This window comes from Xiphias gladius, chromosome 10, assembly GCF_016859285.1.
Source record: "Xiphias gladius isolate SHS-SW01 ecotype Sanya breed wild chromosome 10, ASM1685928v1, whole genome shotgun sequence".
Taxonomy (NCBI): domain Eukaryota; kingdom Metazoa; phylum Chordata; class Actinopteri; order Istiophoriformes; family Xiphiidae; genus Xiphias; species Xiphias gladius.
This window is the reverse complement of record NC_053409.1, coordinates 4,486,793-4,497,975: the sequence shown is the minus strand read 5'-3', so window position 1 is coordinate 4,497,975 and position 11,183 is coordinate 4,486,793. Positions and strand designations below refer to the sequence as shown.

At 37.1% G+C, this 11,183-nt stretch overlaps 1 protein-coding gene and 1 non-coding gene across 2 annotated transcripts in view; both read right to left on the bottom strand.

Annotated features, from left to right (window-relative positions):
* adi1 (acireductone dioxygenase 1) overlaps positions 1-1,154 on the bottom strand; it is a 3,151-nt gene extending 1,997 nt beyond the window's left edge. Inside the window, exons 1-2 of the mRNA XM_040137434.1 lie at positions 932-1,154; positions 330-449 (exon numbers count right to left, since the gene is read on the bottom strand). Of these exons, the coding sequence (XP_039993368.1) occupies positions 330-449; positions 932-1,054 (243 nt within the window). The 5' untranslated portion in view covers positions 1,055-1,154. The remainder of the gene's footprint in view (positions 1-329; positions 450-931) is intronic.
* A 782-nt stretch (positions 1,155-1,936) lies between these two features.
* Positions 1,937-2,018, bottom strand: trnas-gcu. The gene has a single exon. It is a non-coding gene; the product is annotated as a tRNA-Ser (tRNA).
* Positions 2,019-11,183: the final 9,165 nt, after the last annotated feature.

The window sequence follows — 11,183 nt, the reverse complement described above, 5'->3', positions numbered from 1 at the left end:
AGAGGCATGAATGATGGTGGTTTCTTCACTGAATTATAAAACTTTACACCCAGTTCAAGTAGCAGATGTCCAAATGTGTCATTGTTTTGCAGTTACTGGTGAAGTGACTGCAAAGAATAGTGATATAAAACTCAAACCACTGTATACTAATTCCCTACAGGTTATAAAATCTTGTAATGCAGTGAGGGCATTTCTCCAGTGACTTTCTAAAGTTTGAAGCATTTTCCCCCAAAAAAGTGTCAGTATCTCAGAATAAAACGGATAATTTTTTAGAAGATATTGCCTGATCTAAGATGTATAACTTTTGTCTTGTAAAGCGCTCAGGTTACCTTTTCTTCATAGTTGGGTAGTGTATCCTTGTGAATAGTGATGATGTCTATGTAGGTGTAGCCTTGGTCTCTGCGGATTTTCTCCAGCTCTGGGTCTGTTTCATAGATATCAGCATTCAGCTGCAACAAAGGGCAACAGCACTCATCAGTAAAAAAGAAAACAAAAAAAGAAAAAAACCTGTTGGAAGTAACTGGTACGAAAACCATTGGTCATTTAGATAAATTGTGTTATATTACAACAAAATTCCATGCTAGCAGTTAGCCCCTGTTTGTAGCTCTCGTGTAATCATAATAATAACACAAAAACGTTTTATTTCCACACGCCTTTTTCCTACCACTGTTAACTCAACAATTTAAGAAATACAACAAAATGTCAACATATTTGTTATAATGTTAGTTTTTAAGTGGTTGAGGGTTGGTTACGTAACCCGAATTAAGAGTTTACAGAGGCTTTGCGAAATAATAAATTACATATACCTCTACATAAGTGTTGACCATACCTACTTATAATACAGATGTCTCTTTACCGTGGTTAATCTGGCAGCTAACTGTTGTCTAGAAACTTTATGGCAGCAGTTATGCCTATGTGTTTGCAACGTTACCTTCCAGTAAAATACCCCAAGCTTTTTCAATTCGTCCAAGGAAACAGGCTGGTTTGGATTCTGTCTGTGCGGTTTTCTTTGGTCTTCTTCATAGCTGTCCATGTACCACGCCTCTATACCCATACTTAAACGCTGGATGTTTTAACAGCTGGACTCCTACAGAAAACATACAATGAGAAATGTGTGTTGCCGTTGTCGTGACTGTAGTCCTACTTCCGTTTTACGGTGGTGGCGCGGGCTGCCTTCACGTACCCTGATTATATCTCTGAAAAAATGAGTGTAGCTGGTACCAAGTACTTGTTATAAATCATTTTGATAATATCTCCATTTGAAGTGTGCATTAGACGTCAAGGTCATTAGAATATTAGAAGGTCAGCTATCGAATTTGATACATATATTTTGAAGATTACCACCGGGATCTTTTTTCTTAACACTGGTGGAATTGACTGCAGTGACATATTCATAAGAGTCATGAGTGAATACTGGTCTCCAGTGGTCACAGTCAGGAACTACTATTCTACAGCCTTCAGTGGAAATACACGTTTTAATTTATCATTTATTATTTTTATTATTATTACAGCTATCATTACTCGCATTAATACTCATGCATTAATACTAATGTTTATCTTATCCGTGTTCATAATAAACCCTAAAGTTTGGACAGAAAAATATTTGAAACGTCTCTCTCTATTTTGATTGTTTTATTTCCAAAGTTTTCACCGGAAGTACATGCTACGTTATAGAGGTTATGCGACTACTTTGTGTAGTCAGTGTTCATGAGTGCACAGATTTTAAGACGGACAGTATACGTATTCATATACGTAACTATAAATGTGGGGGTGGCTAAAGTATTGGAAACACAGACCATTTAATTGTCTTATTAAGAATGTTGTTAACGGATATATTAGTACAGTATTGTATCTATTTTTACCCTGGTGTCGTTGACCAAACAATAGTGTACATGCAAATGGTAGAAGTTAAGAGTCATGGAAAACAGGACCTTGCCGACGAGGATGGGATTCGAACCCACGCGTGCAGAGCACAATGGATTAGCAGTCCATCGCCTTAACCACTCGGCCACCTCGTCCCAGTAGTTATGCTATAGTTCAATCCCTGATTTTACCATGAGCGTTGTGTTATTTGTTCTGTTCATGGCATGTGTTGTTGTAAATGAATAATTAAAATACCTACAACTGTGACACATTTTCCAGGACGGCTTTAGCCCTTTTATGGAAGTGATGTTAACTATGCAACAGCCCATATTTCATACCAGAACCAAAAGAAGTAAGTCAATATTTATTTATATATCGCGTTATTAATTACGTTATTAGTTATTAATTACAGAGTAATTTTTAAATTTTTGTTCTGTTAGTGTGGACACATCTTTTGATGGAATTAGAAAGGTTCATTAAAAATTTGTAGCATATTCTGTGGGGAATACGGTTAAATACGTTAATTATTAGTCAAAAGTTACACGTTTGTCAGTCAAAACAAAGTGAGAACACCCAAAAAAGATAACATTAAACCTATTCAGTGACATACAGTAGTTTTCCACTTACTGTATAAAGAAAAGTAACACTAACAAGATGATGAAAGGAGACGATAAGATGATGAAGGAAAGTTAAGCTTCAAGAGCAAGACTAAGAAAGACAATCAGTAAAAAAGTATTGTCACTCACCATTTGCTGTATAAAAACACCTAACACAGATGGCCCAATTTACATTTAATGCATTTGCTAAGGTATGAATATTAAGCCACAATTTTGAATGTCAGTGTAATTAGTTCATTAAAAAAAGGTGTCAGACCAAGGTCATCTTTTTTCCATGATAACCAGGAGGCACAAAAACACTCAAAAGCACAAAATGCCTGATCACATGTACCATCTCGTTACCTGACATCATCTTGAGACAGACAAGAATTGAAAATTAGAATAGAAACATGCACAAGTTGCAGCCGAAAATATGCCCTTATTGGCATATACTAGGCATGGAGGGTCTAACAAAAGATGCTATTGCATTGCATTATGGAAAACTAATGTTTTTGATATGTATGAGAAAAAGGGGGTGAAAGTCGGGATAGCTCGGCTTCCCTGCTTCAGATTTGACCATTTGTTTTTCAGTCTGTCTCCTTCAAGTCCATCAGCTTCATGAAAGCACAATACTGAATTTTTGGAGTACTCAGAATTTCTTGATCATCCTAAAACTTCCTGCAGATCACAGCCAGTAGTCGAAAGCAGAGCAGCTGTCAACACAGAGTAGTTGGCAACATAGAATTATGGCAGTTAAACCAACAGAGGGCACCACACTTAAAGAGACAGACTGCACACCTCCTGGCTTCAACTGGAGGGTGTTTCATAAAGCAAGATTAGAAAGCTGTAAAAATGAGAATGCTCTATCTTGATATAACTCATTTCAAATCAAACAGACAAATCTTAAATATCAGGTGCAGGGTTAATTTTTATTCTGAAAATGTTTATTGTGTGAAATAACCCAAAGAGGCTCACTGTTCTTTATTTCAAGGTGAACCCAACACCTCAGTCTCGACAGGAAGGGAAGATGTCATGTGGATGTGTCATTTCAGCTGGCACTACTTGCTGGTTTACAGACGTAAACAGAACTGTGTGTGAAAACTGAATGCAAGCCAGAACAGTAAATTTAAGCCCATGACTCACAGAGCTAGGATTGATTTGATTTTTTGTCATAAAGCACATAATGAATGATGTGAGTTACTGTTCCTATGATCATTTATAACCTACATTAGAAACATATAAAGAATATGAGCAGAAAAGTAAGACATTTAATTCAAGGGTTGTTTTTCACTGCAGTATTGCAACAACTCATATTTCAACATTTCAGCTTCCGTTCAAGTGGAAGAATCAGAGCAATTTATGAAAACACATAGACAGGAATAATGAGTCTACTTGTGGAAAAATCTTTAGTTACTAATGAGATTTCCAATGATGAAGTTGTCATAGTTGTCCACTCACCTTTTGCTCTATTTCATCTCAGTCCAGTCACAGATAGACCATCAAGTTATGATGTAGACTAGCTACCCCGTGGGGTTGGCACTTAAAACTTCACGATATCAAAGAAATTACCCAGAATATGTTGAAACACTGTTTCAAATTCAGTTCATAAATTTGACTGCTTATGATATGCATGATGAGTTCCATAAATCTACCAACAAACTGGGATTTTCCTAATGTGACAATGTTATTAACAAAAACATAAATTCCAAATTTGCTAGAAAGACAGGGTGGAACAAATCTTCAAGAAAGAGGGACCCAAGACATCCCTCTTGGATCTGCAGGCTAATGGAGAAGAGTCAAACTGCAGACCCAAACCTCTGCTCTGTGAGCCAATGAGAAGAGAGTAGGGTTACCAGGTGTGAGGTACATAACTTCCTTTTCGTGTCACAAAATCGAAAGCAGACAGGTTTACTTTTGCTGGGATTAAACTACAGACTGTATATAAAGATGGACAAAATGACAACACACCAGAAGTGTAGCCATATCTTGATCGTCCCCTGGTGGATTGTAGTCGTACAGGTGTTTGGTAAATTGGTCATTTTTTTCAGCTATCTCATGTTAGTTAGCTAGGTAACCTTAGCCATATTCATAGCCTAGCATAGAATTCAGATGATTTCGTCACTGCATGGTGGGCTCGTTTTAATTAGATATAAGTTATCTGCTCTCTTTCACAACTTTAGTCTTACAGTCTGATCTTTGGACACTGATATTAGTCGCAGGGTTTTGGAGGTAAGAATAAAAGGCTCTGTGCTGCTCTAGTTGCAGCCTGAACCTCACACAGCAACACCGCAGCAACGCATTTGACTTTACTCTGGACTTGTTTGAGCAGAAAAAGGAGGGATTCATTAGAAATTGAGTGATTCCTCTTTTACACATTATGCTTTATAAAGTAACTAAGTACAGGTGGAAAGAACTCAAAACTACCTCTTTTAATCTGGAATGTCAAGTTCAAGCACTGATGATGATGATATAATTTATTTAACCTCTTTCTAACTATTGGTGCAACTGATTCAAATGTGCAAAGTTAACACGAATAATACAAGGCCCATAGATTTTTTGTCATGAATTAATATTTCATCTTTGGTTGATGTGGACACTTGATTACAGATAATTTTCAGTTAACTGTTACTGTTATAAATAGTAGAAGTTTAGGTTTTCTGCAACCATTTTTAACCCAAAACTGTACTTGTAAGTTCTATATGTCACAGTCAACACTTTTTACGGAAGGTAGTGTCTAATACTAAAAAATATCAGATTTTAATAAAATGAAAATTTATTTTTACAACAAAGAGCATGTGAAGGAGCACACCAACAACCAGCTGCCACAGCCCAACTTTTGAATGCTTCTCCTTGAAACAACTGAGGAAGCGGATGCTCCCATGAACACAGCAACAAAGTTAGCTATCGTGCTATTTCTGTGGCTGAGAGGATCTTCAATGTTGGTGGAGGTCCTTCAGCTCCTCCTTCAGTCCTGCATCAAGTCTCACTCTGGGTCATATGTTGTGGCTGTGGTCTTCATCACTTACTATGAATGCATCTCTGCCCGATGCTCTAAGTGTTGATGAACAGAAGTACAGTATAATACAAGATATTTCAAAATCATATCTCACAGTAATTGCTTATATATCTTTTTATTACACATTTCATGTACACAGGGTAGTAACTGATTATGAGTATATATATAGTTGTTTTAGTTCAACACGTATAACAAAATATTCTATGAAATATTTCATTTAAGATGTTGAGTGGGTTTTTTGTTATTACTCAGTTATATTACTTACTATTAACAAGTGTCAAATATTGTATAAATATACACACTTTTACTCTGATAAATGTAAACTGAGAGTAAGGTGCACAAAATTTTGATTGCCTACAATGATGATTAAAAAGAGTCACCAAGGTTCTTTACAGTCCTAACATCAGTCAGTTCAGTTTTAGTCACCTTGGTTCAGTCAATGAATAAATTTGTAGTGCAAGTATAATGTGGGCTTAATAATATTAGGAATCATCAAACTGCCACACCACAAGATGAACGTAAGCGGCTTTACAATCAAACTTTTGTACTGCAAAACAAAAGGCAGAAGTATATTCTAATGGCAAACTGTTGGCTAATTGCTCAGTAAGGCAGCAAGTATTAGTTAACACTAAATCTTAGCCTAATTTAGCTTCAATGTAATGTATGTAGTGTCTAATGTCTGAGTGCCTGAAACCTAGGGTAACTGCGTTACTGAATTACTGTGAAACTGTTATTACTTTGATGTAAAAAAATTTTAAAGTTGTATTTAGCTAGTTACCAACCTGGTTTACCTTCCCGTCTTGGCTCCTCTACAGTGCTGGTCAAAAATGAATGACTAAATAGCTTCTACGTGTGTATGTGTATAAAAACTGAATCTGCACTGGTACGTCCTGCCTCCAGGAAGTAGCCACAGCCATATGACAAAAGCTTCTCCTGCTTACTCACCTTTTATATGTTACCAAACTAACTGCCAGCCATTAATGGCCATGGTAGGTGATGGAAATATGTTTTCCCATCAGGGCTTAACAAAACTGTGCACACTTGCTGCTGAGACCATACAGAACTACAAACCCGTATACTCAACTTGACTCATCTGCTGCTGATACAAAATGTATTGAGACACCTTCACTTTTTTCACATTTTGTTATGTTGCAGCCTTATGCTTAAATTTTTTAAAATACTTCATCAATCTACACTCAATACTTGACGAAGTGAAAACAGAATTTTAGAATTTTTTGCAAATTTATTAAAAAGGAAAAACTGAAATATCATATTGACACAAGTATTCCAGGGTACCATGCAACAAGCTTTGCACAACCGCCATTCTTCTCAAGCTCTGTCAGGCTTGATGGAGACCATCGGTGGACAGCGATTTTCTCCAAAGATGTTCGATTGGGTTCAAGTCAGGGCTCTGGCTGGGCCACTCAAGGACATTCACAGAGTTTTCCATAAGCCGCTCCTGCATGGTCTTGGCTATGAGTTTAGGGTCATTGTCCTGTTGGAAGGTGAACTTTCAACTCAGTCTGAGGTCCTGAGCACTCTGGACCAGGTTTTCATTAAGAATATCTCTGTACTTTATTCCTTTCAGCTCCATTCAAATGGTATTGGGCAGGTGATGAGCGGTGCTTTGTGAACACCAGACATGACGCATAGAATTGAGGCCAAAAAGTTCATTCCTGGTTCCATCAGACCAGAGAATCTTGTTTCTAACAGTCTGAGAGTCCTTTAGGTCCTTTTTGCAAACTCCAAGCTGACTTTTAATGTGTCTTTGACTGAGGAGAGGCTTCCATCTGGCCACCCTGCAATAAAGCCCAGATCAATGGAGTGCCGCAGTGATGGTTGTCCTTCTTGAAGTTTTTCCCATCTCTACACAGGATCTCTGGAGCTCAGCCAGAGTGACCATCGTGTTCTCGGTCACCTCTTTTACCATGGCCCTTCTCCACCGATTGCTCAGTTTGGCCAGGCAACCAGCTCTAGGAAGGGTCCTGGTTTTTCTAAATTGATTCCATTTAAGAATTCTGGAGGCCACTGTGCCCTTGGGAACCTTCAATGCAGCAGAATTATTTTGTAGCCTTCCCTAGTTCTGTGCCTCAAGACAGTCCTATCTCTGAGCTCTGTAGGCAGTTCCTCATGGCTTGGTATTTGCTCTTATATGCATTGTCAGCTGTAGGACCTTGTGTCTGCCTTTCCAAATCATGTCCAATCAATTGAATTTACCACAGGGTGACTCTGATCAAGGTGTAAAAAAATCTCAAAGATAATCAAGAGAAATGGGAGGCACCTGATCTAAATTTCAAGTGTCACAGCAAAGGATCTGAATACTTATGTCAATGTGATATTTCAGTTTTTCCTATTTAATAAATTTGCAAAAAAATCAAAAATTCTGTTTTTGCTTTGTCATTAAGGCATATTGAGTGTAGATTGATGAGGGAAAAAATGATTTTAAACAATTTCAGCATAAGGCTGCAACATAACAAAATGTAAAAAAAATCAAGGGGTCTGAATACTTTCCGAATGCAGTGTACATGCTCCCTTTCCCTCGACACTTCCCATGCGTGCCGAACTGCAGCCCATACGCAAAAGATTACTGAAGAGACCACATGGGGGCTTTGGGGCTCACCAGATTCATATATGTACCACAGTTACAGTAGACTCAGTGCTTGTTAGCCTGTTTGCTTGTTAGCCTTACTCCTGATTCCTGCTGCCTGCAGACTTTTGAGAGATTCGCTGCTGCAGATTGGTTAAGTCACACAACATTTAGTGTCTGTGTTTGTACTGTTGTATTTTGATAAATACTTTTATCCTTTCCAGGTTATTTTTTATTTCTGCTACTACAATACAACATGAGTTGTTAGCCATTTGTTTATTCACTGGAAAAGTAAAGATGTAGCATTAACACAATTGTCACAGTAAGTTAAGTAAAAACATTTCTTGATTTCATAATTTATCAGCTTTATGTAGTCTACATCTTCATGTCTTGGGAGGCTAATGAAGCACATTGTTTTACTTCCATACTGGCATATCATCTTAGTGTGCCCTGAACTCTTGTGGCCTGAAAGGCGCAGAACACACAATACTTCAAATACTCCAAGTACTCGAGACATTTAGAGGTCTGTATATACCAATAACTGTATATAAAGATGGACGACATGACAATGTGCCAGAAGTGTAGCCAAAACATCCTGATTGACCCCTGGCGACTGGCTGCAGTATAGGTTAAAACCCCGCCCCCTCCATGTAAGCAGATGGGACATAGGCCAAATTAAAGAATCAAAGAACACGTCAAATAATTTTTTCCCAAAGATGGTTTCTGTCATCTAAGGAAGTTCTTATCTCTCTGATGTATGTTCAAATGTTAATTTTTCTTATAAGTTTTGTTTTAATTAGTTATTTGATACTATAAAAAAAAGGGGTTCTGATGTCATGATTGACAGCTGTGTGTGTGCTCGCAATTGAGTCGTGCATGTGTATGGGCGGAACTTATCATTTGGACCTGGCTCCAAATGACATCACCAGTGCAAGATGGCAGTATCTGTATCCGGGATATTTTGGCTTAATTTTTGTATAGTAGGAAGAAGTGGAGATGCATCGTCCATCTTTATATACAGTCAAAACTTGTGTTTTTAACTAGTTATTTTAGCATAATAGTTCTTTCACAGCTAACACAGTACAAGAAACAACATTTCCCTAGTTTTTTTCGGATCAGTCCTTAGCTATTGAATGAAAGGCAACATTATAACTCTTTATTTACTTTCACTAGGTTTATAGTCACAGTGTCCAAATTAATGCCAAATTTATTGTCAATAATTTTAGTTGGGTAACATGCCATTAAAGAGTAGCTGGTTGGATAAGGTACACTGTGTGTGTGTTGCAGCTTTCCACTCAGGTAACTTAGAGTGGAACGCTTTTTAAAATTCTGCGAGAGTGATGAATTATTTTCTAATATTTGGATTTTATGTATTATTTGTTTTGATGGTAGTATGTGCTTGTGCACACATGAAGAAAAGTCACTAAAATCAAACACTAACATTGACAACACGAGAAATTTGTATTTTTAGTTTTATTCAACATTATATACTGGATGTTAAAATCTGTGATGCATGGTTTAATAGCCCTGGACTAATATCTTACTATATCCAGCAGGTTACCATAACCTGCACTTTACTCAATGTCATCCACTTTAGCATTGTATTTATTTAGTTATTATAGCAGAGTATTTCATACACAATCCACTTTAAGAAGTAACATTTAGCTAAGCTTGAATATTTATTTTTGACGTAGGAAATAGTAATAACAGAACATAGAAGAAATCAAGTTAAGTAAGTAAGAATATAAAAGAATATTTTCTGTAGCCTGCTTTTGGGATTAGAGCTTGGCTGTTAAAAAAACATGATGTTAATGTTACTTGTAACTCTCAACATTTATAAATCTTATAAAATTACATTTTTGGGAGGAAAAATATAGCAAGCAATGCACCTCAATTGATGGGCATCCAACGCTGCATTTGGAACCATAATGAGACACCCAAAAAAAAAAATGAGACTTGTAACCAAGTAACCAAAAAACACGGGTATAAACAAAAAACCTAAATAATTAAGATAATTTCTTATTTTGCGGATTATTTATAAATTATTTATAAATTTAAAATTTAGTGGCAGGGTCATATGTCATGAAGGTGGCTAACGTAAAGAGGCAATGCAAGCTGGCAGCAACATATCTGTTTTCAATTATGCTTACAATTTTGAGGAAAAAGCAGCTACTTTATCTTTGAATTGGTTCCATGTCTAAATCTCTGCCGCAAGGAATTTTTTTTATCATCTCCTTCACCCAAAAAGATACAGCATGCTTGTCTTAACTCCTGTTACATACATACACCATCTATAGTGTTAATTTCTCTATGAGCCTTGGCAGTTCAGGCAGGATTCAGCACTGCCCATTTTCTGCAAAACCCTGAAACAACAATCAGGATTTTTTTTGGAAGGATTTGACCAGGAGACAAATTTGGAGATGCTTCACTGTGATAAAAGCCCCAGTCAGCATTATGTAATATGTCTTTAAAGCCCCAATCCGCTATCTGCCTGGTTTCTGCAGGATGGGGAACACACGCTTTACACACACATGAGCACAGTTTGCTGTGATGGCCAATATATCAGCCCCCACTTCTTATTTCTCTGACTCCTAGCCCAGGTTTAAAATAGCTCCGCTCCCTCTCAGGTCTTTACCATGATATTTGTTATGGACTTATATAATCTGCACCTCCTGATCTTCTCTCCATCCTCTTTATCCTAGTGCTTGTATCCCATTCTGCCTGACTATGTCTGATTCTCTATTACTCTCTCTTCAGTAGTTTTGGCAGAGGAAACATGAAAAATTTCATGGCATAGGTAGCTGGTCTTCTCATGCCCAGACAGACTGGCATTAAACATTAAAATCCTCCTGTTTTCATCTTTTTATGCTGCTTCTGTCATGTGGTAATTTAAAATGCCTTAATCATAACAGATGTCATTATACTAATAGTCCTTGATGTTCATTTTATATGTACCAAAGAACCTGTTTATTTTGTGACAACTTCATCTCTTGCTATCCCCTATCAGCTGCTAACCAATTTCCCACATGCTGTGGAGCCCTTTTATTATAAACTGAATATATTTTAATGATCTAATAATTTTCAATTATGAAATTGAGTGTGTTTGGTCCATCACAGCTGT